General features: G+C 53.9%; 11 protein-coding genes across 11 annotated transcripts; 6 read left to right on the top strand and 5 right to left on the bottom strand.

The window, feature by feature from the left end:
• Window positions 1–562: 562 nt before the first annotated feature.
• LY79DRAFT_512125 (X-Pro dipeptidyl-peptidase C-terminal non-catalytic domain-containing protein) lies at window positions 563–2,506 on the top strand (the record flags this gene model as incomplete). Its single annotated transcript, XM_060554337.1, has 3 exons — window positions 563–1,040; window positions 1,102–2,356; window positions 2,416–2,506. The coding sequence occupies 3 exons, from the start codon at window positions 563–565 to the stop codon at window positions 2,504–2,506; spliced, it is 1,824 nt and encodes a 607-aa protein (XP_060415858.1).
• Window positions 2,507–2,860: 354 nt separating this feature from the next.
• Window positions 2,861–4,416, top strand: LY79DRAFT_682631 (fumarylacetoacetase; the record flags this gene model as incomplete). Its single annotated transcript, XM_060564590.1, has 4 exons — window positions 2,861–3,022; window positions 3,081–3,561; window positions 3,612–3,692; window positions 3,758–4,416. The coding sequence occupies 4 exons, from the start codon at window positions 2,861–2,863 to the stop codon at window positions 4,213–4,215; spliced, it is 1,182 nt and encodes a 393-aa protein (XP_060415857.1). The 3' UTR covers window positions 4,216–4,416.
• Window positions 4,417–6,778: 2,362 nt separating this feature from the next.
• LY79DRAFT_548338 (uncharacterized protein) lies at window positions 6,779–7,066 on the top strand. Its single transcript, XM_060557391.1, has one exon. It carries the CDS (start codon window positions 6,785–6,787, stop codon window positions 6,980–6,982), a length of 198 nt encoding a protein of 65 aa, XP_060415856.1. The 5' UTR covers window positions 6,779–6,784; the 3' UTR covers window positions 6,983–7,066.
• On the top strand, window positions 6,984–8,982 carry LY79DRAFT_512138 (mitochondrial carrier domain-containing protein; the record flags this gene model as incomplete). The annotated part of the gene is made up of 2 exons (XM_060554338.1): window positions 6,984–8,174; window positions 8,248–8,982. Coding segments are annotated over 2 exons (1,926 nt in total), but the record flags the coding sequence as incomplete, so codon positions are not given.
• A 785-nt stretch (window positions 8,983–9,767) lies between these two features.
• On the bottom strand, window positions 9,768–10,669 carry LY79DRAFT_588929 (lysosomal cystine transporter; the record flags this gene model as incomplete). The annotated part of the gene is made up of 2 exons (XM_060560976.1): window positions 9,768–10,450; window positions 10,516–10,669. The coding sequence occupies 2 exons, from the start codon at window positions 10,667–10,669 to the stop codon at window positions 9,768–9,770; spliced, it is 837 nt and encodes a 278-aa protein (XP_060415854.1).
• Window positions 10,670–11,292: 623 nt separating this feature from the next.
• Window positions 11,293–11,994, bottom strand: LY79DRAFT_588928 (uncharacterized protein; the record flags this gene model as incomplete). The annotated part of the gene is made up of 2 exons (XM_060560975.1): window positions 11,293–11,355; window positions 11,437–11,994. 2 exons carry the CDS (start codon window positions 11,992–11,994, stop codon window positions 11,293–11,295), a joined length of 621 nt encoding a protein of 206 aa, XP_060415853.1.
• Window positions 11,995–12,626: 632 nt separating this feature from the next.
• On the bottom strand, window positions 12,627–14,618 carry LY79DRAFT_123947 (nucleophile aminohydrolase). The gene is made up of 4 exons (XM_060550786.1): window positions 14,486–14,618; window positions 14,340–14,435; window positions 13,525–14,269; window positions 12,627–13,466 (listed from the first exon to the last, which is right to left on the bottom strand). Exons 1-4 carry the CDS (start codon window positions 14,498–14,500, stop codon window positions 12,883–12,885), a joined length of 1,440 nt encoding a protein of 479 aa, XP_060415852.1. The 5' UTR covers window positions 14,501–14,618; the 3' UTR covers window positions 12,627–12,882.
• A 1,098-nt stretch (window positions 14,619–15,716) lies between these two features.
• Window positions 15,717–18,593, top strand: LY79DRAFT_588926 (dynamin family protein; the record flags this gene model as incomplete). Its single annotated transcript, XM_060560974.1, has 3 exons — window positions 15,717–16,014; window positions 16,071–18,095; window positions 18,148–18,593. The coding sequence occupies 3 exons, from the start codon at window positions 15,717–15,719 to the stop codon at window positions 18,591–18,593; spliced, it is 2,769 nt and encodes a 922-aa protein (XP_060415851.1).
• Window positions 18,594–19,003: 410 nt separating this feature from the next.
• LY79DRAFT_511910 (cation diffusion facilitator family transporter) lies at window positions 19,004–20,633 on the bottom strand (the record flags this gene model as incomplete). The annotated part of the gene is made up of 2 exons (XM_060554316.1): window positions 19,004–20,107; window positions 20,202–20,633. 2 exons carry the CDS (start codon window positions 20,631–20,633, stop codon window positions 19,004–19,006), a joined length of 1,536 nt encoding a protein of 511 aa, XP_060415850.1.
• A 540-nt stretch (window positions 20,634–21,173) lies between these two features.
• Window positions 21,174–22,884, top strand: LY79DRAFT_548332 (uncharacterized protein). The gene has a single exon (XM_060557390.1). The coding sequence runs from the start codon at window positions 21,499–21,501 to the stop codon at window positions 22,633–22,635; it is 1,137 nt and encodes a 378-aa protein (XP_060415849.1). The 5' UTR covers window positions 21,174–21,498; the 3' UTR covers window positions 22,636–22,884.
• Window positions 22,885–23,273, bottom strand: LY79DRAFT_548331 (uncharacterized protein). Its single transcript, XM_060557389.1, has one exon. The coding sequence runs from the start codon at window positions 23,216–23,218 to the stop codon at window positions 22,931–22,933; it is 288 nt and encodes a 95-aa protein (XP_060415848.1). The 5' UTR covers window positions 23,219–23,273; the 3' UTR covers window positions 22,885–22,930.
• Window positions 23,274–26,673: the final 3,400 nt, after the last annotated feature.

Raw genomic sequence — 26,673 nt, 5'->3', positions numbered from 1 at the left:
CTGCCCTCCCATGTCATTATGATTATTCGATTCGTTGAAACAGAGCTGCTAGTTGTGCTGTGACGAATTGCTGCAAGCGGTAGACTTGATACTGTCAGTAGCACTAGGGAAAAGGATGAGACTTACACAAGCACGCTACCTAGGTAGGCATTGCTGACCGAAACCCAAATGCAAATGCACTAACCTACCATTGTCCCGAAACTTGTAGTGCCGCTTGCTGGAGTGTCGCAGGCAGGTGCCGTGGTTGCTAGCCTTACCTACCTACCTGTACTTAGGTAGATGTGCCACGTCCGCTGGGGTAAGCCCGCCCCTCCCCCACCCTCCCGCCCGCGCGGAACACAACAGAGTTGAGCGGAGGAGAAACAGAAGGAGGGGTCCGATCATCGACCACATGCATCAATCGCCCTCGGTAACCTGTCGTCCTCGAAGAAAGCGAGATATCACTATCCAAGAAGAAAGCCCTGTGCAATAAAATCCAGAAAGTCCCGTTCAGTAACAGTCCTTTCGCATTGAAACGAGGCAGACCCCCACAACCTATGCTAGACACAGCTCAAAGGAAAACATGTCCATCAAGACCCCTCCCATCAAAGACCTCCTCGAGGTCACTCAGGATACCGAGAATGGCCTTACCTTTATGAAGAACGTCTCGATACCCCTCAAGGACTCGCCTCTCCCCATCCGCGCAAATGTCTACCTTCCGCTCGCCGCGGACAAGGGGGCCCGCTACCCCGTGTTGGTGACCTACGGGCCCTATGGCAAGGACATTCCCTATGCATCATTCTTCCCCAAGTCGTTCAGCGAGGTCAGCCCGGAGCAGAAGTCCAAGTACTCGGCCTGGGAAACGCCCGATCCCGTCTTTTGGACGAAACAAGGCTATGCCATCGTCCGCGCCGACGAGCGCGGCCTGGGCCAGAGTCCCGGCCTGCTGGACACTATGAGCCGCGGCACGAGCGAGTGTTTCTTTGACGTTGTCGAGTGGGCAGCGGACCAGCAATGGTCTACTGGCAAGGTCGGTCTCTTGGGTATTTCATACTATGCCGGTACGTTTTATCTTCTCTTCAGAGACGAACCATCGAAACATGTGACTTACGCTGTAGTCAGGTTCGCAATGGCGTGTCGCCGCTCGCAGGCCCAAGGGACTTGCTGCCATCATCCCCTGGGAGGGCATGTCGGATTACTACCGTGATCGCTGTCGTCATGGAGGGATCTACTCCAACAAGTTCATCGGTGTCTGGTGGAACCGACAGGTCCTCGTTAACCAGTACGGGCGGAAAGACAGGTCTCAGCTGCAATTCCCACCCGACGGCCCTGGCGCGAGAGGTCAGGAGGACACTATCGAGGGTGATCTGCCAGACGACGTCCTCGTCGCGAACCGCAAGGACCAGACCAAAGACAATGAGCTCAATCGCTTCCGCGACGACGAATACTATGCCAGCAAGGAGTACAACTTGTCAGACATTGAAGTTCCCGTTCTGAGCGTTGCCAACTGGGGCGGTATCCTTCTTCATCTCCGAGGCAACGTGCAGGGTTACCTTGGGGCCGGCTCCAAGCTTAAGTACCTCCGTTTCATCACGGGCCGCCACGACCTCCCCTTCTACTATCCCGAGGAGGTCGAGCTACAAAAAAGTTTCCTAGATGCCTTCCTCAAGGGCGAGGATCGCGTCGGCTGGAGCACGCCTGGCAAGGTGCCTCCAGTGACGCTTACACTGCGAAAGGGCAACGTTGGCTTTAACGATGCTGAGAAGGAGAAAGCGTACCCCAAGAGAGAGGAGACTGCCTGGCCCATCTCGCGCACCAAGTACACAAACTTCTATCTGACGCCAGACCTCGGTCTCACTACGAGTGGATCCAGCACCGAATCCAAGACTGTCTCCTACAAGGCTCTGGGCTCGTTAGACAACCAGCAGGCCGTCTCCTTCACGACTGCGCCCTTCGAGCAAGAGACCGAGATAACGGGCCACGTCACCGCTCACCTTAACGTCTCAGTAACGCCTGATAATGCCGATAACGAGACCGATATCGATCTGTTTGTCACTTTGCGGCACATTGACGCGAACGGCCAGGAAATATACTACACGGGCACGGCCGGCGATCCCGTCCCGCTGGTCAAGGGCTGGCTGAGAGTAAGCAACCGCAAGATACACGAGGAGAACCCCAGACACAAGTCCTGGCTGCCACACAGGGAATACCTCTCAACTGATGTCCAGCCAGTCAAAGCTGGCGAAGTGTACGGCGTGGACATTGAGATCTGGCCGACGAATGTCGTTGTCGACAAAGGTAACAAGCTTGTTTTCGAAGTCAGCAGCGGCGACACACAGGGCAGTGGTATTTTCCAGCACTGCTCCGAAGTCGACAGGTAAGCTTCATGGGTTTTGGCACTCTTCTGGAGACCATTTGCTGACCACTACTCCCAAGGCCTGCGTCCAAGTTTGGAGGACTGAACAACATTCATTTCGGGCAAGGCCTTGAGAATTTTGTTACCTTGCCTGTAATCCCGCCGAAATGAGAAGAAGACGAGAGATCACCCGCTGCGTATTCATCTGCAGCGTGTTTGGTATCGTGCCGTGAATCCTCGCCGAGTGCGAAGCGAAGCTGAGCTCCGAGCAGTCGAACCGAGCCTCCTACGTACCTGGGTGGATAAGGGGCTAGAGGACGGGGCCGGTGGGGGTGGGGGTGGGGGATAAGGTGGGGGAGGGGAAGGGGAGTGTAGACTCGTGATAGGCAATAAGCGAGCTCCTTGGGAGTTTCGCCATGAAAGTGTTAAAGCGACACAGGCTGTCGCAACGCATACTCTTAAGACAGCTGTGCAATTCAGATCCTTTCCACGAGCGAGCCTGTTCATTGCAACCCGTCATCCACCATGAGCTTCTCCGAGCACTTCTCCATTGCCAACATTCCCTACGGGATTGCGAGTACTCCAAAGCGTCCACGAGGTGTAGCCACAAGAGTCGAGGACTCTGTCGTTTTTCTCGCAGACCTGGACATCGAGGCTTCCGAGCCACTTAAGTCCGCATTGTCCCAAGTGGGCCCCCTACTCCTTCGACACCCAAGTAGCAAGATAATGCTGATCACCACTGCAGCCGACTCTTAACGACCTGATAGCCGTGGAGAAGACTGAACTCCAGCTCCTCCGAAGGAACATCCAGAGACTGCTGTCCGACAAGCCCACACTATCGAAGCATGGAGTGCCCGTCAACGAGGTCCAACTGCACTTGCCTGTTAAGGTCTATGGATTCACTGACTTCTCATGCTCAGTGCAACACATGATGAACGCATCGGAGGCCGTCAGGGGCAAGGCCGAGATGCCACCAGCGGCGCCCTATCTACCCATTGGCTACAGCGGCCGACCATCTTCCATTGTCGTCTCGGGAACGAGTATCACTCGGCCCTATGGCCAGTATCGAGACGGGGACCGAATTGGCTTCGGCCCAGCGCAAGCGCTGGACTACGAGCTGGAAGTAGCTTGCATCATTGGCAAGCCGACAAAACTAGGAAACAGAGTATCCGTATCAGATGCCGACGAGCACATCTTTGGCCTTGTGCTTTTGAACGACTGGAGTGGTAGGTTTCAAGTCACCTTGGCGGGGTTTTATATGACTAATAGTGGCAAGCTCGAGATATTCAGGGTCTCGAGATGAGTCCTTTGGGCCCGTTGAATGGCAAGTCTTTCGGTACATCGATTAGCCCCTGGGGTAAGTTATGCCCAGTAACATTTCGTGTTTTGGTGACCTGCCACTAATCGGGAGTCTCGTGTAAGTGATCACGCTCGAAGCGCTCGAACCGTTTGCGACACAGCCGCCGGCGAGGGACGTACCCGCCCAGCCATATCTCACAGACAAGAAAGAGAAATCGAGTTATAAGATTGAACTAAAGGCCGAGGTGTTGACAAATGGCAAGGCTACGACGGTCTGTAAAGCTCAGCTCAGCTGGATGTCCTGGACGTTCCGAGATCTTGTGGCTCAGCAGACGATCAACGGGTGCAACCTGAACACCGGCGACTTATTGGCGACAGGAACAGTGTCAGGGACCGGCGACGACGAGCACGGATGTCTGCTTGAGATGACCAAAGGCGGCAAAGTTGGATGGAAAACGAGCGACGGTCAGGACAGGACGTACTTGAAGGATGGCGATGGTGTGCGCATCAGTGGGTACGCAGGCGGCGGTGTGGGATTTGGTGAGTGCGTGGGATTCATCGATGCCGCCCTGCCGTTCTGAGTCGTCAAAGAAGCCGATTCGGGAGACGAGCAACAATGGTTGGTGTCAAGGGGCTTAGGTAACTAGGGAGGGTGTAATGCAGATAGGGAACGGATAGCTCTGAGCTGGCTTGGCTGGGTCTGCAGAGCCCTCGCCTCGAGGCCTCTTCCCTGGGGTAGCGGCTTCGCCTTGAAATCCGAACAGGACAAGCCCAGGCACAGCTTGCTCCGTTGGTGCGCGTGTGTTGAAATGAAACTTCGGCAGCGCGTGAGCGAATGAATGAATGTAAGGCGCGAAGGGTGGTGAGAGTTGGAGGTTGGGTATTTCAATAATAACCAGCAGTGCTATTAGGTACACCTTCCCATAGATCAACGCGGGTGCTTTCCCTTCTCCTCTTGCCGGCTTCTTGAGGTCTTGGGTGTCTAGAGTTTGGAGGCGACTAGACTTTGCTCTGTGAGACGTCTACCTACTACACTATGCCGTCTTGGTTGCGGTGTTGGCAAGTTCGGTGCGGGTCGGGGACCCACTTTCCCGAGGTTTATGCGCACGAATCGAGGGCGATCGGAAGAAGGTACCTACCTACGTGCGTGCACGGACGCGTGGGAGTGTCGCCGCACCCTGAACCTCGTCATTCGTGCCAAATGTCCCGGTCGCGTCCAATGTGAGGCGGGAGCGCAGTCCAAAGTGAATCGCAGAGCGCAAGCCCAGGTTTGATGACTACCGTAAACACTGGCTAAATTTGACCACCTCCACTTTGCAAGCTAACGGCAACGGGTATCGCCGCCGCCGACTACGCTAAACCCTCTATAGAAGGCGGTCAACCAACCCATCGACCCATCCACCAACCTAACCCTAACCCTTGCCACTAAACTTGCTGCTGACGTTGACTAACCCCTGCATTTGCCACATCTACATCCTTGTTTCTGCCAGCAGACTATACCCCTCACAGCAGGCCGCGATACTTGTTGCCGTTAGCTTGCAAAGTGGAGGTGGTCAAATTTAGCCAGTGTTTACGGTAGATGCGCCAATGCTGTTTCCGCAAGCCGTAGAAGCTCCGCTCCGCTAGTCGCTCACAGTTGGATAGCTGCGCGCTCCTAGAGACCCAGCCGGCACATATTGTTACTTGAAGGCGGTGTCATCATTCATTCGAGCAGGGTTACAACTACTATTTAATCTAGAACAAGGGGGAGAATTCGGATAATGACAGGAGAAGACACAAGGTTGCAAGGAAGAGATGGGCAGAGTTTCAGCCTACACTCCTGCGGACACACGGACAGCGGCAATGACGACGGGCATGGCCGAGGCGGTCAACGGTCATTGAGCATGTACACGAGGACATTGCAGGTGGCATGTGGTTCTGTGCACATGTTGTCTGTCTCTCCTTCTGTGTGCGTGTGTATGCATGTGCATGTGGCAGTGGGACCTATCTACATACATTACCGTACCTAGGTAGATAGTCGCCTACCTAGGTAAGTAGGTACTTACACGTACGTAGTAAGTATTCCTCATAGTAGCGCAGCCAAATCTTCCAGTCCGTTCAACCGTGGTCCCGGGGCTACAATCGGCGACAAAATTTTCTTATCGCACCCATTATCGGACGAGTTTGCAGGGGTAAGAGTATCCGTACTGGGCTAACAATCATCCGGCACATGTTCCTGAATCCCGCGTGGAGCCAAGCAAAAACGAGCAGGGGAAAGGAAAAAAATCTACTCTGACGCCAGATGGCTGATGATTCCGAAAAACGGACTGCCAGGTCCTTGGAATTGACTCAGGTCATCCATCCCGCTGTTTCTGGTACTGTCTCTCGAAAAGTCCATGCATGGACAGAGAGTACTGCGTATACTACTGGTCTCCCTCCTGATACCGTCTTAGTGTGTTCCCTCATCTGAGACCTACTGAATCATTCTTCTCTGCATTCTCTTACTTGCCGAGTGCAACCAAGAAAGGAGACAAGATACCTAAAAGGGGAAAAAAACTTGACCGGCTGCAGTGAAGAAGCTTTTTTTGTTTGTATACAGCGTGACGAACTTCCCCTGATCGGACCCTCCTAATTCCCAGTTCTGCCCCAAACCTGCTCCTTTTCCTTCCCCCTCTTTCCCTCAGCCTCCCTATCCTTCGAGTATCGTCCTTGTGAACCCCCTGTATTTCATACCGTAAGAAGAACGACCGAAAGCCTGGAGAGAAAAGGAACCACGCTAGGTACTCGCCGACTTAACCCCCCCGGCCCACGTCGGCTAGAGCGTAATCTTATCGCAACCGCACCAACCTCCTTCGCGGGATAGCAACCCACAACCCACACGAGGGCCACACAGTCACCTCACCCTCACCGAGCGAGCACCCTTCTCTTCTTTCTGTAACGAGATACAGGAAGACGTAACCCACAGACTATTCCTGCTGCGCCCGCGCTCCTAATCCCTCTTCAGCTTTTCCTTCTTCTAAGCACCCGCCCATCATGAGCAAAGCAGCGGTTGTCAAGGAGGCCGTCAAGGAGAGCCTCCTTGGTGCCGAAGAACCCGTCCAGCTGTCGGCGCAGACCAAGGCGAGGTTCATCGCCAATGCCGCCAAGGACGAGACCACAGGAGAGCTCTTTATGGGCCCTGAGGAGTTCACCAAGGCCGTTGCGCCCGAGAATGAAGACTTCGTACGTCTGGATTTTCCTTTGTGTGTGCGCGTGTGTTTGTTGCGTCTCCTTCTCGCTGTCTCCGGCCCAGGAGGCGTACAAGCCAGATTCAATGTCCTTCGATGGCTCACGCGACCGGTTTTGCTAACTCTAAGGGCCCGCGACTAAGCACAAAATCAAGCGGGAACAGTATGGCATCCTGTTCGGCGTTGCCGACCGAAAAGGCGTTGGCAAGATCACCCTCTCCGAGTGGGCCGCGTTCGAGAACCTGTTGATGAAGCCCGACGCCGAGTACGAGATAGCCTTCCGCCTCTTCGACGTCGACAGGACCGGCAACGTCAAGTACGAGGACTTCCGAAAGCTCTACGAACTTAACAAGGGCCCCGACAGCATCCCCTTCGACTGGGAGTGCGAGTGGGCCAAGCTGTACATTGGTAGTAAGAAGAAGCGCCACCACATGGACTATCCCCAGTTCTCTCAGATGCTGCGCGGCCTACAGGGCGAGCGCATCCGTCAGGCTTTCCAGCTCTTCGACAAGGACGGAGATGGCTTCATCGACTCGGAGGACTTTGAGCGCATCATCCTCGAGACCTCCAAACACAAGCTCTCCGACCACTTGCTCGAGAACCTGTCGACCCTCTGCAACATCTCCCTTGGCAGCAAGGTGTCATACGCCAACGTGCGCGCGTTCCAGAACATGGTTAAGGAGATTGACCTGGTCGAGCTCATTGTGCGCCGTGCCTGTGCCAAGAGCCCAGACGGCAAAATCACTAGGACCGAGTTCCTCAACCAAGCCGCCAAGATTACTCGATTCTCCCTTTTTACCCCCATGGAGGCCGACATTCTCTTCCACTTTGCCAGCCTTGACGAGCCATCGGGCCGGCTTGGTTTGGGCGACTTCGCCAAGGTTCTCGACCCTTCGTGGAGAAATGCCATTTACGATGCGGACGAGGCGGCCTCGCGGGCGCTGGCCAAGGGTGCCACGGCTTCCAAGGCCGTCCTCACCTCCATCCTCGAGTCGGCATACAATTTTGGTCTGGGCAGTATGGCGGGCGCTTTTGGCGCATTTATGGTTTACCCCATTGACCTCGTCAAAACGCGGTTGCAGAACCAGAGAAGTGCCAGGCCGGGAGAGAGGCTGTACAAGAACTCGATCGACTGTTTCCAGAAGGTGTGGAGGAACGAGGGTCCCCGAGGCCTGTACTCAGGTGTCGTGCCCCAGCTCATTGGTGTTGCCCCTGAGAAGGCCATCAAGCTGACCGTGAACGATATCGTGCGTGGGTACTTCACCAATAAGGAGGGCAAGATATGGTATGGCCACGAGATTCTTGCTGGTGGTACGGCTGGTGGTTGCCAAGTTGTGAGCCTTCCCTTTCACCCAATGATGCATTGAATATGAAAGAAGAGCCGCATGCTAATGTTGCGCCCCCCAGGTCTTCACCAACCCCCTCGAAATCGTCAAGATTCGCCTCCAGGTTCAGGGCGAGGTCGCCAAGACGGTCGAAGGAGCTCCTAGAAGGTCAGCCATGTGGATTGTGCGTAACTTGGGCCTTGTTGGTCTCTACAAGGGTGCCTCTGCTTGCCTGTTGCGCGACGTTCCCTTCTCGGCCATTTACTTCCCCACGTACAGCCACTTGAAGAGGGACTTCTTTGGCGAATCCCCCACCAAGAAGCTCGGTGTCCTCCAGCTGCTGACTGCGGGTGCCATTGCCGGTATGCCTGCCGCCTACCTCACGACTCCCTGCGATGTCATCAAGACCCGTCTCCAGGTCGAGGCCCGCAAGGGAGAGGCTACCTACACGGGTCTCCGCCACGCCGCCAAGACCATCTGGAAGGAGGAGGGTTTCCGCGCCTTCTTCAAGGGCGGCCCTGCGAGAATCTTCCGCTCCTCTCCACAATTCGGCTTCACTCTTGCCGCCTACGAGGTCCTGCAGAACGTCATCCCTTACCCCGGCAAGCCCGAGAGCTCCAAGGTCCACACGGGCGTTGGCGATGCCGTTTCTACCCTGAAGAAGACCCTCGATACGAGCCCCTTCGCCCGCAGCCGCAACGCCCTCAAGATCATTCTCGACATTGACGAGGACTTTGGCAAGGTCAAGGTTCCAAACCAGGAGAGTTGGAAGAAGCTGCCCGCCTTCATGCAGACCAATGGAAACGGCTCTTCATGAGCAGGCTGAACTCGAAAAAAAAAAACCGGATACCGGTGAAAAATAACCAGAATAAGCCTCATTATGCTTAGCTGGATAAAAGTCAAGTGTTCAAAGTCACAGTTCGCAAGAATCGCATATATGGCCGGGTATTACAAAAGTTGTAGAGCAATAAACCCAAGACGGAGACAGAGAAAGCCCTCTGGGGCTGATCAAGCAAAAATTGGGTGGCAGACATCTTTGCAAGTTGCAGATGGTAAGTGAAGAGAGACTGCATATTCCCCCCGACGGCGTTCAGGGGTAGGCATACAAAGGGTCTTGAGGCATTTTTTTCTTCCTTTTCTGTGTTATTGTCTTGTTTTTTGGTTACGTTTCTATTTACTTGCTCTTTGCCCTGCGCGCGGCCTTCCTCTTTCTTGGTTAGAAAATAGATGGTCTTTTTGCAGTTGCAAAGCTGTTTAGCATAGTCTGTTTGGTGCCGCTGCCAGTTGCTGCAACATTGTATACATGTCGTTGGTCAGAGGTAGAAATTCTAGACTATTGTTGCCTCTTGAAGGACGTTTTGGGGCAGTTTTTTTAGGTTTTTCTTTTAGTCCTAGATAAGTATCTATGGTGTAATCACAATGCTGTTCTCCCAGGACCCGACGTCTTCCTGTGGTTCAACAAACTCCTCAAGTGAAAAGTGTCGACACAGACTTCGGGCAAGATACCAATTGTGAAGGCGTGGCTCAAATAAGACACTCGCATATATCTTTGGTCTCTAGACACTGATTGGTATAGAGAATATATTTCAACGCAAGTATAGTCTAGTCCAGTCTCTGATGTTCCTCATCATCTCCTTGGAGAAGCGAGTCCCTCTCGTCGGTCTTGCCCTCAGAACCACGGTACAGGACGTAGTGCTGCGTCATGAACACAACGTCGTACACCATGGAGACGTTGCCTAGCGCAAACTTAACAGGGTTGCCCGTGATGCCGGACCAGTCGCGTTGTAGGTACGAGTCAATGGCCTGCTGGCCCACAGACAACAGACCGCCGGAGAAGTCGAGCAGAATCTGCCAAATGGACCAGCCTTTGGTCGACTTGTTGCGGTAGTTGGTCATAACCTGCGGTGTGTACTTGATCAGGGTGATGACGAGCTTGACGTACGAGACGGCGTAGACGGCGTCGAGGGCGCACCAGCTCGTGCGTGGGTCACCGTCGCCCGGGGCGGAAGCGACAATGAAGGCAACGAAGACAACGCCAATGACGCAACCGAAGGCGATGCCCGAGATGAATCGGCTCGGCTTTGTGCCGTGGGCCGGCGCGAAGCCCCAAAGCTTGGGGATGTACTGGGAGGTGGTGATGCAGGAGAGAAGAAGGGCGTGAGCGGCGAAGGTGATGTCGTTGAAGGCGACGGTCGGTGTCAGGCCATGGTTGCGCGCGGCGTACTGAGAGCGGACGACGGGGGAGTAGTAGAAAGCGGCGTTGGATACGAAGTAGGCGAGGAAGCCTATGATGGCGTACTTGGTCAGCAATCGCGCAGCAGTTGCTAAAGACAAACAAAACAGGTCTTACCTAGGCAGTTGATCAGGGGGAAGTCAACCGTTGTGCCGGCCGTGGTCTTCCTGTGAAAGTTGAGGAGAGGCTGCGGGTAAAAGGAGCCGGACCAGCAGAGGAAGTAGATCCAGCCGAAGATGGCGGACAGAAAACGGAGGAATTCGAATGCCATGGTTGCCAGGCTCTCGATATGGAACTGTCCAGGCGTCGCAAATGGGCCTGCGGGTGTATATTTCTTTTACACCCCTAATACAGTCCTTCTCACGAAAACCCTTCAGTCAGCCAGCCAACCTGTCGGGTTCGTAGGCTGCGTAAATAGGGTGTGAAGGTCGCAAAAGCGCCAAATGAGATACTCACGCGATTGCAGCATGGAGGTGCCTGCGGTCAGATGCGGGTTAGTGCCATCGCCGCGCTATGTCGTGGGCCCGGCCAATGTCCAAATCACAAGCCCCACCCGCAATGACGCTGGGGCGACTTGGGCCGCGCCAAAAGCAGCGGCTAGCTGTGACCAGAAGGCTGGTAGCAATGTTACGGTGGGGCCAGGGTCTAAGAGGGGTACCCGAGTGAAAAGGCCCGCCCGTGGTAGAATTGGGTCCGGTGTCGTCACCGTGGGGTGCGATGTCGCCATTGCGACCCCTAAATGCCCGTACGGTTTCCTGGTGGTGACGGCGATGGGTCGGAGTCGAGGGGCTCCTCTGTATGTCGACTTTAGGATCGCGTGACTTATTGCTTCAGATGAACAACGAGCCCGAGACCATAATTCGGAGAGCCTTTGGATTCTTGGTCATCTGTCGCTCAGGCAATGCTGGAATGTCGAGACTGAGTGGTTGTTACTGGGATAGTTTCGTCGACGAAGGGCTCTGGGACTGATGACGATATCGGTCAGCCTGAACAGCGCATTAAAAATCACACCGTTAGATTCTGTCGTCACTTCTCAACGGGCAAGATCCTCCCGCCGCCATCAGCGCCGCGGCGCATCATGCCCTCAAGCCAGCGAACGTAACCCTCGAATCCGGTGATGCTCCCATAGACCTTAACGTCCCTGACGCCGCGAACCCCCTCGAAAACCCGCAATGTGGCGTGGTCGGCCCCCTGGAACACGGCCTGCCACACCTCAATGATGAGTTCGTCGACGCCGCTGAAGGCTGCCGCTGCGGCGCTGGCGTCAAAAGTTGGGTCGCAATCAAGCCGCACGCGGATGTGGAAGCGGCGGATGTGCTGGAGCACTGAGCGCTCCCGTATGGACGGATACCAGGGCCGCAACCGCGGGAAAGAGGCGAGCAGCGTTGCGTGCGCCAGGAACATGTTTTTGGAATAGAGGATGGTTGTGCCCTCGGCATGAGTTTGTCGGCTCGCGGCGAGAATGGCTGGGTGTAACCGTGTTACAGGCCGGGTCGTATTGAGTTTGTCTATGGGAGGGTGAAGGAGGAGATGGGTGTAGATATCAAGCCGGATCTCGAGCGGAAGGTCTAGGAACTGACATCTTGAGGAAGCCATTTGCGGCTATTAGAAGGATTCTGCAGAGCAAGTATAAGTAAGCCTCGTACATCAGTCTGTGGGCATAGCTGAAAACATGAAATGTGAAGGGGAAGGTTGAAGTGTAGATGGATTATGATCTGTCCAATGAATAAACCTCGCTATTTTGGAGAAGCAGAGATAAGACATGATCGGTTCATGCATGAGCTGATCGGTCATCGGTGGTGAAGCCCCGAGTTAGCGCATCAGATCAGCCTCCTCCAATGCCCACGCCCAAGAGACCGGGCCAACGGGCAAGCCGATGTTGATCAGGCACTTGCCTACTTCAAGATGACAGTTGCCTATCATTAGAGACATTTTCGACTCGGATCGTGTCAGTACAAATGAGAAGCAAGAATTTAAGTTAACATCGGATCATGCAGCCCCCACCGGAAAAATACAAACAAGCCAGCTAACTTGAATAGCCTGAGCAAGGTGTCCTGAGTGAAAACAGACTCGTGCCGATAGAACGGTAGATCATGCCTTTTTTGTCACTGGAAAGAGCTTGACAAATCGATGGAGGCGTCTCGTGGAGTTCTGCTCAGGTTGCTGCTTTCGCACGGGTGAAGTTAATTCAGTTGGAAAGCCTTACGCTACGATTCTGGATATGGCAACCCAAACCACGCATCGCCGTCTCGTTGAAGATGTCTATAACATTTCTATTTTGTTCTTCTATCTAGCGCGTGTGCCCACCATATTGCTATATCTACAACGACGCCCGCTTACATGCTCCGGTGTTAATCATACTATACAGTCGATAGGTCCCACGCAAACCGAGGGTATGCAAGTTGCACCCCGTAAGAAGGGCAGTAATCCGGGTATGCTGCCCAGACACTGGGAAATATCGGAAATTATGTCGTGAGTCGCCCGCTAGGACATGGTTAATTCAGGGAAGTATCTTGACAGCTTATTAGGATGTCCAAATTCTGTCCTGCTCTGACTTTGGTCCTCAGGAACCAGTGACTCAGTGTCACTGTCGACATGAGGAGAAACTTGCTCTGGCGCAGTCCGTTTCACCTTGATGTTTCCCTGCACCGTAGGCCGTGGTGTGTTGATTCGCGTGCTCGAAATGCTCAAGATCGATCTTGAATCCACCGGCGTTGACACCTCGTGAAGCTGACTGGGTGACCGCGACTTACCGGTGAAGCCAGGCTCCGGCGTGTGGTTACGAGAGACGCCGAAACCAGACTCCGGCGTATGACTACGAGAGATGCCGAGAGGGATGGTTGGACCAAGGTTCCTTTTCGAAGTCTCAGGGCTAGGCAACGCCGTTGCCGCTGGGCTGAGTAGCGATGAGATTTTCTCATTCGCCATCAACCCCTTCGTCTGAACGAAGGCACTTGATCTGGCGTGGTACGGGCTTCGATCGTAGTACTTATCAATAATCGGATGAACCATGACGGTTTGGTTATGGATTGTTAGAATTGAGTTGGTAGGGACGTTCACCCAATTTTCTATGAAGGGATCAGCGTATGCTCGGATTCTCACCCAGGTATTCCTTCCGAAACGTACCTCTTTCAAAAGTCAGTGGCTCGCTCGCGACCAGAACAATATCGGCACCTTTATCTTGACGTTCCATTTGGTAGTTTCGATCGCTGACAGCCGATGTCCTCGTTCCCCATTCAGTTCCGGACGAGTAGTACAGGCTCGCCGCCTCGTCCGTCGCGCTGCTGATATAGCGTGTGCAAATCACACTTTTGCCGTCCGTAACGGCAAAATTGAGCAAGCTCCGAGTGTCGACGTTCTCCGACTGGATTGTGCTCTCCGGAATGCCATCGATCAGCTCGTTGATGATGGCTATGGTCTTGAGCATAGTCTTCCTCAACACCGTAGGACCGAACCCGTTGGCAGGTTGTGAGCTAGGGTCAAGCCCCATCCTTTCAAGAGTGTCGAGGAACAAGGCAAACGCCCATTCACTGTCTGTCCCACCTTGGACACCCAGGTACCACTTGTCGGCTAACCTCTCTCCAAGTCTCCTTTTGATATATTTCCAACCTCCTAGGCCTCCATTGTGCATCCACATTAAACTGCCGTGGCAAAACGGATGGCAGTTGTCTTCGCTCAGCGATCCCTCGGTCGTGGCCCGAACATGGGCAAATATGAGTTGTGATGCGGTCTTGGAGGCGATTCTCTGGAGGTTGGTGCAGTTCCATGCCGGAATCGTCGATGTAAAGAGACAAGGGGCGTGGCCCAACTTGGAGTCGGTATAGAAGCCGATGCCAAAGCCATCAGCGTTGTTCTGACCTCTTCGAGTGTCCTAATCGGCCAGCCAACGTTCGTCAGTAACGTAGGTGCCTGAGTAGCGGGAACGGGTTCTATAGACCTACCAACCTGAGTCTAGAATCGAATGATTGCTTCAATATGGAGTGAGTCGGGTCAAGGATAAGCTTGGAGAGGAGAATCTCGTCACTTCCCCGGTAGACCTTGACGAAGTCAGCAATTGTTCCAGTGTATTCAGCAACGTGAAACCTACCAGGAATCGGCACATGTTGGCTGTGTTGGATGATTTCGCTGGAGGAGCGGACAGACAGGGAGGGAGAGAGAAAGAGATAGAAGAGGGATGGACGCTGCTATGGTGGGTGGCGCGGATTGGATCGACAGTAGGTGACTCTATTCGTATCACAAGGACGACAGGCAGATGGGACGAAGAATCATTCAGCAGAATGCAAATATTGTGAATAAGAGCTAGAGGAAGGTGTCGGCCAGATATTGTTTGTTTGATGAGCTATGGCGCGATCAGGAACCCCCCCGGGCGGTGGCGCAAGTTGGTAGGGATATTGATTGATGGAGCACGGAGTACCGAGTAAGGCCAGTTAGTACCGCCTACAGCAGCTGATATGTAGTCCGTGCTGGCAAGAAAAAGGAATAGTAGAATGGCCGATTGCGCCTTTGTCCCGAGTGGGTGTTTCAAGGCGGCTTGAGCGCTTCTAGGTCTTGAATATGTAAAAGTAGGCATTCAATTTAGCACTGGTATTAATACGAGCGGCTGGGATGACAGGGCCAATTTTCTGACAGGCCTGGTGCGATTGGTGATGTGGTGCAGCGCCATCAATACTTTAAAGCTGTCAGGATCACGTATTGAGTTATCGAGGGTACTAAGGTATGATGGCGATTAGTGTTGGGCATTTATGGGATAAGTAATCATTGCTCCTTTACGAATATGTACAGTATTAATGCATTAAGCCAAACTTTGTGGAGCAGCTGTCGACCCGCCGATGCCAATTCATCACCCCTGAGCACGACTCGGAGACCGGCAGGCGATTGCATTGCAGCGCTGTAAGAGCCACTGAGCTGAAGCCTAAGGTCACACACGCCTCTTGCTTGGTGGGGAGCCGTAGTGACAGATACCTAGGTACTTGCCTGCTCGGGGAAAGTAGGTAGGTACATACGTCAATGTCGTCCCCACTACTGCAAATGGGCTCTTCATGCAACTCAAGAACCCGTTTGCATTCTTTACGTGGTTGATCCAGTCCATCCACGCCACTCCTGTTCGCGACATTTCCATCCCGACAGATTCTGGTGCCCGCGCCCCCCCGGCGGAACTGAAGCGCTGGAGACAAAACGAGAGCAACGAAAACATCAACAACAATAGTATCCAAATTTATCGACCACTACAATTCGGCCTTTTCGCTTGCATTTAGCTCTTGCATGCAAACAACCCATCACCGCTTTTCGCTCAACGCGCCTCGTGCTTCGCCGGCAGCATGAGCGGACGTCTCCTTGCCGCTGGGCTTTCGCCCGCAACGCGACGTGCCCCAGTCCAAGCTGTACGGCACTTCCATCGATTCCCCGCAGGCGGGCTACAGCGAGCTGATGCAGCTATTCGGGCCACCCAGCGCCGTATGTGGTTTCCTGGCAATGCCTTCCACAATGCTGTCATCGTGCGGAATGCATCTTTCGCCCGCTTTTTGCCCAAGCTGGTTGTCAAGTTTGCCAGGATCCCCGCCATGTTTGGCGGCCTAGCTGTAGGAACACTCGCCTGGATTCAGTATCAGGCCAACCGTACGTCTATCCTTCCTGAGTTTCCACCAACTAACTACTGACCGAATCATCTATAGAGATAACCAACAACGCCTGGGATATGGTCACCAAGACGGCAGACGGTGTATCAGAGACTGCATCAAGCTTTTTTGGAGGCGCGAAGGGCATTGTAGACCAAACGATGCGCGGATGGGAAAACACGAAAGAACAAATCGAGACGCCCGAATGGTTGCAAAAGGTTTTGCGCATCCATGAACACATTGGAACTGGCGGTGGCGGTTCCGAAGGTCCCGGTGGGGAGCAGCCAAAACAGAGTAGAGCAGGTGCGGCTGTTGTGGCGGGAGGTTCAGCTGCAGCATATGGCTACGATCAATCTTCAGAGGATGACCCGCGAGAACCCGACGAGGTGGCCAGAGATGACCAAATGATGGTTCTGACCAAGAAGATGATTGAGATTCGGGGCATGCTCCAGCAAGTTGGACAATCGAGCACTCTGACACTTCCCTCGATTGTTGTGATTGGATCCCAATCATCTGGGAAGAGCTCCGTTCTCGAGGCCCTTGTGGGCCATGAATTCCTACCCAAGGGAACCAATATGGTCACTCGCCGGCCGATAGAGCTGACCCTCGTCAACACTCCTGAGTCGGATGCTGAGTATGGCGAGTTCCCCGACTTGGGCCTCCGACGCATAACCGACTTTTCGTCCATTCAAAGGACATTGACTGAGCTCAACTTGGCAGTCCCCGATACTCAATGTGTATCGGATGATCCTATCCACCTCACCATTTACTCACCCAACGTCCCAGACCTGTCTCTTATTGACCTTCCCGGATATATCCAGGTGGTAGGACAAGGCCAGCCGCTTGAGCTGAAGCAGAAGATTTCCGAACTCTGCGACAAGTACATCCAGCCACCCAATGTCATCTTGGCCATCTCTGCCGCCGACGTGGACCTGGCAAACTCGACAGCCCTGCGTGCCAGTCGCCGCGTGGATCCTAGAGGTGAACGAACCATTGGAGTAGTAACCAAAATGGACTTGGTGGATGCTCCTCGCGGTGCAGCTATATTGGGCGACAAGCAATACCCCCTCAGGCTCGGCTATGTGGGCGTTGTATCCAAAGTTCCACAAACTGGCGGCTTGTTCAAGCGGTCTGGCAGCGTCATGTCAGCCATCGCAAAGAACGAGAACACCTTCTTCTCAGCACACCCGCTCGAGTTCGGCGAGGGAGCGGGCGTCAATGTAGGGACGATCAATCTGCGTAAGAAGCTCATGACGGTTCTTGAACAAACAATGTCTGCCAGTTTGGCAACCACCAGCGACGCCATTAGGCAAGAGCTCGAGGAGGCGACCTACGAGTTCAAGGTTCAATACAACGACCGGCCCCTGTCCGCCGAGTCTTACTTGGCGGAAAGTCTTGATGGCTTCAAGCATTCTTTTAAGCAGTTCACAGACGAATTTGGACGCCCTCAGATGCACCAGCTTCTTAAGCAAGAGCTGGACCAAAAGGTCCTCGACCTCCTGGCAGCTCGGTACTGGAACAAGCCCATTCAAGATTTGTCTCCTACCGGGCCTGAGCCGGACAGCTTGGCGGACCTGCCCAAGGCCGACCCAGACTCTCTCTACTGGCGCCGCCAGCTTGACGCCTCAACCTCTTCATTGACGAAACTTGGAGTTGGGAGATTGGCCACGACTGTCGTGGCATCGGCCATCCAAGCACACGTCGACAAGTTGATCAAGCACTCCACCTTTAGCAACCACCCGTTCGCTCGAGAAGCTATCAATGAAGCAGCCTCAACAATTCTAAACGAGAGATTCTACAGCACGAGCGACCAAGTCGAAAACTGTATCAAGCCTTACAAGTTTGAAATCGACATTGACGAGAGAGAATGGACCCAAGGTCGCGATCACTCGGCTGTTGTCTTGAAAAAGGAGCTTCAGGACTGTGAAGGTGCTATGAAGAGTATCGAGGATACTGTTGGCGGTCGCCGGAAGTTAAGAGAGGTAATGAATTTTGTGGACCGTGCTCGCAAGGGAGAGGTTGTGGTCGAGGGAGAAAGCCGGAGTGGCGCCGGGGGGTTCAGCGCTTCTCTCCTAAAAAGGGGTAAGTTCCAAAATAGTTGCTCTTATGAACCATTATTGCTAACGGTTGCCAGGACGTGAGGCTGTCTTCCTTCGAGATCGCGCCGATATCATCAAGATGCGCTTAATGGCAGTCAAGTCGAAGCAATGCGCCAACCTCAAGAACAAGTACTATTGCCCCGAGGTCTTCCTCGATGCAGCAGCCACAAAGCTCGCCTCGACGGCTGTGCTGTTCCTAAACGTGGAGCTCCTTTCGGAGTTTTACTACAATTTCCCGCGTGAGCTTGACCTCCGCCTCGGAAGACATCTCTCCGACGAAGATATTGAAAGGTTCGCCAAGGAAGATCCTAAGATTCGAAGGCATTTGGAGGTCATCCGTCGCAAGGAGCTGCTTGAGTTGGTTCTCGAGAAGATGGAGAGCCTGAGACAGCTTGAGGGACGCGAGCGGGAGCGATTGAAGGGCGGCAACAGCAGGCCCGCCAAGGATGACAAGCAGCGCGGACGCTGGGGGCTTTTTTGATGAGGACAAAGCTACCATGCTCCAAAGGCCCCTGAAGAATGGACCCTCTGTCCGGAATACCTGTAACGCGTTATGACTCTGGTGTAAAAGGAGTTGCGGTGTTGAGAGACGGAATGTTTTGCTTTGGCCTGTTGCGCGTTGTATCGACAGTAAGGCAGGCCTTCTTCTATTTGCAGGTTTCTCTGCGGTTATTTTTGTACATAGTGGTATATAACAAAGAAGGATACCCTCCTCGACTCAGCCGCTCGAAAGAATAGACTTTCCTCTGTCTTCGTTCCCCTCTTGAACTTTGGTTTTCATTTATAACTAGCCATGCAATGACTCTGATACCAGCACGTTAGATTGATGCCTACTCCGGAAACAACAGCACTGCCCCTATTGGCCTGCAGAACCAAATGTGCTCAGCCTTGTCAAAAAGCAGCATCGACGCTCGTTTGCAGCGTCACCTCCCATCTGAGGCTCGTGCCACGACCATAGCCTTCGCCGAGTCTGTTCTGGATCAGGGTAGATATGCGACTTCGCAGCTTGCTGATAGCACCCTCGTCGCAGCCTTTTGCCACGGAGATTTTAAGATTGGCCATGCACAGGCCGTAGTGCACCTGCCAAAACTGCGCATCCTCGATTCGTGCGACGCCCGGCTCGGCTTCAATATCCCGCATCACAGATGAGACGCCCTCATTGCCCCCAATGCCGCCGTACGACATAAGCAGCATCATGGCTTGTGCCATAGCCAACTTGGCGCCAAAGAGGAACATTGAAGCGGCGATCGCAGCGCAAAGCGTACGGTCAAGCCAGATATAGCTCTTGATAGACAGGAGCGGCAGCAGGAGAAGTAGACTCGAAAAGAACACGGTCAGAAAGTGGAAAATGTTGGAGAAGTGCGTGGGCAGCTTGGCCAGCCATGATACACGCATGATTCTAGCGATACGTGCGTGGTTCTTAAGGCCGTATGCTGACACAGCAGTGCTAGTGATGGCGGCGAAGGCGGCCCAGTCTACTTCACCCGCCGAAACGCGTTCGTGGATATGCTCATGGTGCGGCTCATGGCCACCCTTGGTCTCCAACCAGTGCTTGAGGTTATGCGACACGAGGTCGAAGCCGCCGAACAAGAGGAATATGGACATGGCGAAGCCGGCGAGAACCTCGGCTCTCTCAAGCCCGAAGGGATGCCGAATACTGCTGCGGCGCCAGACCTCGAAGTTGCCAAGAACATCGACAGCGACACAGACGGCGGCACTACCAGCGTCGAAGAAGACGAGGTGGGACAATGCCATCATAGCGAGAGAGCCTTCCGAGATGAAGAAGAGCCACGACGCAACGGTAAGATGGCACAGACTCCAGTAAAGCCTTACGCGCTGGTCGCGGGACATGCTTTTCCATGCTTCTCGAACCGTAGGTACAGGAAGGGAGGCCGGGAGGACGGGCGGCGGTCGCTGAGGGGGCTCCTGGAAGATCTGATGTTGGGTCGAAATAGAACTGTGCTTGTATCGATGGCCACGGCGCTGTCCAATGTTCTGCGATGCGCCATTGTCAGCGGTCAATTGGTGAGTAGCGGAAGACAGGGACGCGCGCATCATCATCATTTCACGATTTCATGTTTGAACATACCGACTTGACAGGCGAGGTCGAGATGGCCTGCGTCTGAAAGTTAAACGGGCCCGGGACGGTCGAGCCCCCAGCAGAGGGAGGGTCGTCGTCGGCCATGGCTGGCGTTCCTGTGTCTGGTCGAAGCAAGCCGCGTTTCAGATCAGCGGGAGCAAGAAGTCCAGGGCTGCCTGAAAGTGTCGACGCGACTCGAGGGGGGTGGGGGGTGCTACGGTCGTAGCCGAGGTCCTCGTTGTTGTCGTCGTCGTCGACTGTTATAGATGGGAAGGCAAGATCAGGAGGGGGACTGCCGACATGGGTTGTTGATGTCGATGCGTTATCACCTCCGCCGTAACCGCTTTTGGGGCTCAGTGGGGTGAAGGTTGCAGCAGGTCTTCTTGGAATTAGAGGGGCGGAGGATGAAGTTAGGCCGGGTGCAGCAGGGCTGGAATCCATGGAACCTCTTTATGTTTCTCCCCAGCAACCTGTGACATTTCCCGGGCAGCAGTGACCGGTCAGAACGGTGTTTACGACAATATCAATGGCGATGATGTCCGAAAACGGCTGGCATTTAATGTTTGTACGCGCGCGAGAGGCTTAAGGTAGTAGGGGATTGGCTACTGTAGGTTCGTGTAAATCCTGAGGTGTGTGGTTTGCAAGACAAAACAACACTGGGGATGAGATGGGATGAGATGGGACGAGATGTGCAACAAACAATCTGAAGGTTAGGATTCCAGATTGGAGCCACAAAGAGGTACTCCCGAGGAGGCAGGTAGTTACAGCGAAAGACGGGACGGTCTGTCTCCCCACGCATTCGCATACTGCTTAGTTACATGGGACTCTCAGGATTATGCTCCTATGCTGGACATGTGCCTTTACAGGTGCATTGCTGTGGGTACCAGCACCCACTTTCCGCAGTAAATGCTGTGTCCCGTAGCGGAAGCGACATTGATTTTACCGTGTATTGGGCTAACCACGTCACAACGCAGGGTCCTACATCTTTTACCTATTTGCAGTTAGCGCCCCTCGACGTTAACCCGGTCATCCACCAAACTTAGCCTGCAGCTCTTCCAGGTCTGATAATTCTCCAATCGGGCGAGGTTGCTAGCTTCAACTTCACAAATTGTTACTTTGTTTCGTTTTGTAAATTCAGGGCGGGCCATGTGGGATGAAGTCCCAATCAGTGGACATCTTGAACACCGTCACAAGTCTCTGGCCCGAAGTGTAGGCTGCTCACCCCACCCATCCCTACCGACCCGATCCACTCTGCAACGGGACCAAGCTGTTGCGATAAGGGATTATCGCAGTTCAAACAAACGCAATGGACCGCACCACCACCGCGGCTGGCGGCGATGACGCTGCCACCGAAAGCCTCGTAGACATGACGAAGACAGCCTCACCGAAATCATTCTTAGAGCATCAGCACCACATACCCCAGAATCACCGACACCCGGCACCGCCATCGATTCCCCATCGACGCACCTCGTCGGGCGCAAACTTCTTCTCCAAGCTTCCCTTCGTGCGCTCCCTCTCTGATGGCAAACAACAACAACAACAACAGCAGGACTACCAAAATCATCAGAATCAAGACGTTGAAGAAGACGCTTCTCGCTCCCCGTCGACATCCATGTCGACGTTGACCCAGCAGCAGCAGCAAAAGTCGCGACGGAGAAAGGGGTCCCTTAGGAAGGTGGCCTTGCTGGGGAGGGGCGCGCAAAGGGAACGCAAGGAGGCTAAGCAGCTCACCATTGACACATCATACAGCATCTCTCGCAACATGGACGGCGCCGCATCCCGATCAAACGCGAGCCTTGAGCAGGACCCTCTCGGGCTTAATATATCGGACCTGACGCCGCGTCCTTCAATGGAGGGATACGCAAGCAGGTCGAGCGTCGCGGATTCCTCTGTACCGCCGTCGACAAGTCCTCCGCGTTCCAACGAGACGGAACCTGGCATCACTAGTCCCACAATATCCTACACCTCTACGACGGACGAAGACGATGTATTGCACATACCAAACCATATCCCTTCTCCGTTAGGGCCAGACTTGTCGCTGTCGTCGGGCTCCGATTCATACTTCAAGAACCGCTCAAGACGGCGGTCTATACTACAGGCCAAGTCACCGCTTTCATACAGTGGGCTCTCCACGACGCCGTTACCCCCCAACGATGTGGAATGGGATTACTCGGAGACGGAGTGGTGGGGTTGGGTCGTCCTGGTTGCAACTTGGATCGTGTTTGTTATTGGCATGGGCTCGGTCCTGGGAATCTGGAGCTGGGCTTGGGACGTCGGGACGACGCCGTACGCTCCCCCGGAGCTCGAGGATGACCCGACGCTGCCCATTGTGGGCTACTATCCAGCTCTCATGATTCTCACATGTATCATGGCTTGGGTGTGGGTTGTCGTGGCGTGGGTGGGCATGAAGTATTTTCGCCATGCTAAGATCAGCGGGGAGTAAAGAAGGAATGGCTTTCGATTGGGCGCTTTGCTTACGATACTCGATTGGCGTCTTTTTGGACGAGCATACTTCAGCGCGGGCGTCCATATAGGAGTGGCGCCGCCGCGATCACTTGTTTGGTGTTGGTTATGGGGGTTAAAAGGGTGTTACAAAGCAAGCGAGCGTACGGATGCTTGGGTTTACTCTTGTTTGGTAGGCGTATGGGAAAAGCTAGTATAGTTGTCACGAAGAAACAAACAACAGAAGCCTTTGGTATTTCTAACGGATCTTCACCAATCTCGGTTCAACGCAGGGTTCATTCATCGGCCGCAGGCGCCGGCGCTTGATCGGGACTTGATGACAGGCCTGCAGAACAACGATAGATCCAGCATCGATGGAGCGCCATGCCTAGCATCCCGGATGCTGGCACGCAGCACCGTGACAGCCAGTAGACAAACCATGACACTGCTCCCCGATGAGCGTGTGTAGCTGTCAGACGGCGGAAACGGCCGTCGGTCGGCATGCTAACAAGTCTGCGTTGCTGGAAAGGCGAAGCTGGGGCTGGAAGCGAGGTTGGAAGTATCCACCTTCTGTGCGTAATCATCAAGGGGCTGGGTTGTTGCAGCTTTGCTGGGCCCCTCTTTTTCTTTTCTCCCCCATTCATCTCTTGTCAACCTTTCGGGCGGAGAACAAGGGTCCACGGACCGCACTTTTACAAGATTTCGGGGTGGGGGTTGACGTGGTTGGCTTGGGGGCCCCCTTCGGTATTGCTGCTGGCGAGTCAATGTCAGGTGATGCTAGGGACGTAGTGGTCCGGCTAAACTGCCTGTGGAGTGGCGTACTAGGAGCGTAGAGCAAGGTAAACGAGTGTCGAGATATATTCTGGCGTATGCATCAACGCAGACCGTCTAGTCGGACACGTCGAGGTTGGACTGGGTTGGGTCAGGATGGTGTAAGTTGCTTAGAGCTTATGACGACGGTGATGACGACAATATCCCAAATCGATATTTCTACAAATTTTACTGTTCAAGAACGCGTGTGACTGTACAGGTTCTTCTTCATGGACTACAGACAAAGGGGGGTAGGACGAAGGCTCGGTGCGTCCTTGTCAAGACATGCCATGTCGAACAGCTATATTAGTGGCATAGCATAGGAATCATACCAAGTACTGAGAGTGACAGCCGACGACCATAGTAGTTTGGATTCTTGTGTAGGCCAAGTTGGATCGGCAGAAAGGTGAGACGTCTTCAACTGGAGCTCAGTTGCTCTCTGCAATGAATGTGGAGCGTCTGAGTGGGCCGCGTGCACGATATGATGTTCAGCCAGGAGAAGTAGTGGCTGGTGCCAGCCAGATGATCTGGTGCGTTGGCATAGTAAGCAGATTGCGACTGGCTGCGAGATGCTTTCAGTCCAGTAAGCCGGGGTCGACACATCACGATGCACCCGGATGGACAACTTGAACGGAGCTGGGGGGAGGGTCTGTGTGAAGTCACGGACACTCTCTACTAGTTTCCTCGAGAGGGAGAGCTGGCGAATAGCGGCAGGTAGATGACAAAAAAAAAAATCAAAAAAAAAAAAAATCAAAATCAAAAGGGAAGGCGAGAGAGGTCGGGGTGGAGGGGAGAGTCTAGGCCTCTGGCCCTAGTGAAATTCGGAGAAGTGCGAATGGATGGGAGCAGGGGAGCGAGCTCTGCAGGTCGATGTAAGCGCTGTTGAGAATTGAGATGGCAGAGGCGGCAAGGAAAAGGGAGAAAATGGACGACGGGTCCCCGCACGACCAATCAGCAGCAGCCCAGACCCCATTACAAGTCGGCCTCGCTTCAGATAGCAGCACCTTGCAACGAGGAAGCAGGATGCTCGTGCGCCATTTGCATCGCTGGATGATGACTTGCGCATCTCGCGTAAAACGAGTAGTTGGGGTAGTCGGTATGTGGGGTCGTTGGCTGGGTTCGGCGGCAAGCGTTGATTGACCAAAAAACAACGCTTCGTTGTTGTTGTTGTTTTTGTTGGTGCTTTTTTTTTTTTTTTTTTTGAGCTTCTCAGTGGACTAGTCAGCCGCCCGAGCATTGTTCGACCTCGTGGCAAATGAGCGAGAAAATACCCAAAACAAACAAACAGCCAACCAGCCAAAGAAAATAAATCCGGAAAGAAGGATTCTGCATGCAGAAGCCTAGCGGCAGCGGCAGCGGCAAAGCGCTTACTACGCTCCAATCGCAAACAGCGGGAAAGACAGGCAGAGCAAGACTCGGAAAAGCCGGTTGTGTCTTGGTACAACCGCTCTTGCCGCTGCCAAAGCAAGAGAATAGAAACTGCACTGCGTTGCATCGCGCAAGCTTTGGTCAGTGCATGTCGATAGTTTCCGGCGGCCGAGCCCTGCCCATTTGGCCATACACAAACTAAATTAGTATGGTTCGGAGATGTTCCGCCAAGGGGACCAGGACTAATGTGATTCAATGTGACCAAGACGGCTGAGGTGGGGAACAACAGTTTCGGGGCTGGAAAGGTCGGAGGGCCTTGTGATCGTCTTTGTCCGACCACGAATGGAGCACATTTTGCCAATGCTGCCTGGGGCTTAGTGTACATGCTGTTTTTTTTTTGTTATGGACAGAACGTCTGCTATCTACCTCAGATGTTGTGGCTGAAGAGGAGCAGCAGATGGCGAGTGCCGTTGCTCCTGACATACCTACCTATGTAGGCAGGTGGATAGAAAATGGAAAGAAGGAATTGAGCTGCAGTGATTGAATCTCCCCTGTCCACGTTAGGTCGTAAAACGTGCGCAAGTGTGAGATGGGGATTGAGATTGGGGATTGGGGATTAGGGATCGGGGATTGATACACGGTTTTGTCTGTGCCCATGCAGTGCGTCCGCCCTCCGTCACAGCATGACCTCACAGCTCCTTCGGGGCACGGCAAAGGCCCAGAGTACCAATACAGTGGCAGAACATGGGCTGCGACAAGGCTCCCGAGCAAGAGACAGAACGACGCCCACTACGCAAACGGCGCTCTACGGAATGCGCAAGAGGACCGTTGGATCTGGGGCAAGTGCCATTTGCTGACGATTGCTAAAGATAAATGGCGCGCCATTCCATCCAGCTTCTACTGAAGCATTCCGGCTCGACTCTGCAAGCACCACGGACACGGGACCAGGAGAGGGAGACACGACACCACGACGCAAGGGATGCAGAAGCATGAATGACACTTGTTAACACGGCCCGTGGTCCCTTTTCCGAAGCATGCATGCCATGCCAAGCCTAGCTTGATGACCACGGTTGTCGCGACGGATGGTGATAATGGCAATCCGACAGTCTAGGAGAGAAAAGCAGAGGATTTCGTTCAACAAAACACCGTAGAATGGTAAAACTGCTGGACTGCATCAAGGTATAACGATAACGGTATTGGCGCTGGACGCCCATGTTGAGGCTTCGGAGACGGGAGTATCCTTGTATGCCATGGATGAGACCATCATCCCTTCCTGTGCCCGAATGGAAGATGCCGGATGGAAAGCATTGTGGTACGTACATGCCGTACCTACCGGGTAGTTTTCCTAGGTAGGTACCTCCTACTATTATACAGAGCGAGCACACAGGCTTTGGCGTGTTTTTGGGCCTAGAGAGATAAGGATGGCGTACCAACAACAGGTGGTGGTGCGAACGGTCGCCGCATGTCAGCCCATCGTCACCCTCACAAGTTGCAACCAGGTCCTGATCAAACTCGGAAGAAAAGTCACTGAGAGACCGGTGACCCTGACGTAAAGCTATCGGGCTAGCCACCTCATGGCTCGGAAGTTTGTTGACCTGCCGGAGAGGCCACAAGCCTCCATCGACGGGCCAGCTTTGATCTTAGCAAGGGCACGGGATCGTTAGACGACACATGCAATATGCGGCCATTCATGCAGCTGCGCGCAAGCTCGCCTTACCCAAAGCCAGCCGCCAACCTCGCACCGTCCCGGATGGATCACTCGGCTCCCTTCGCTTCTCGATCTTCGATGGTTGTTCCATGAGCTCCGTCAGCTGTTTTGGATTAAGCGCTTGCGGCCGTGACTTGATCTTTACTATGTCAA

Source organism: Colletotrichum navitas (genome assembly GCF_030913465.1).
Source record: "Colletotrichum navitas strain CBS 125086 chromosome Unknown LY79scaffold_18, whole genome shotgun sequence".
Taxonomy (NCBI): Eukaryota; Fungi; Ascomycota; class Sordariomycetes; order Glomerellales; family Glomerellaceae; genus Colletotrichum; species Colletotrichum navitas.
Note: the sequence above shows the minus strand (reverse complement) of the source record. Positions and strands in the feature narration are given on the sequence as shown.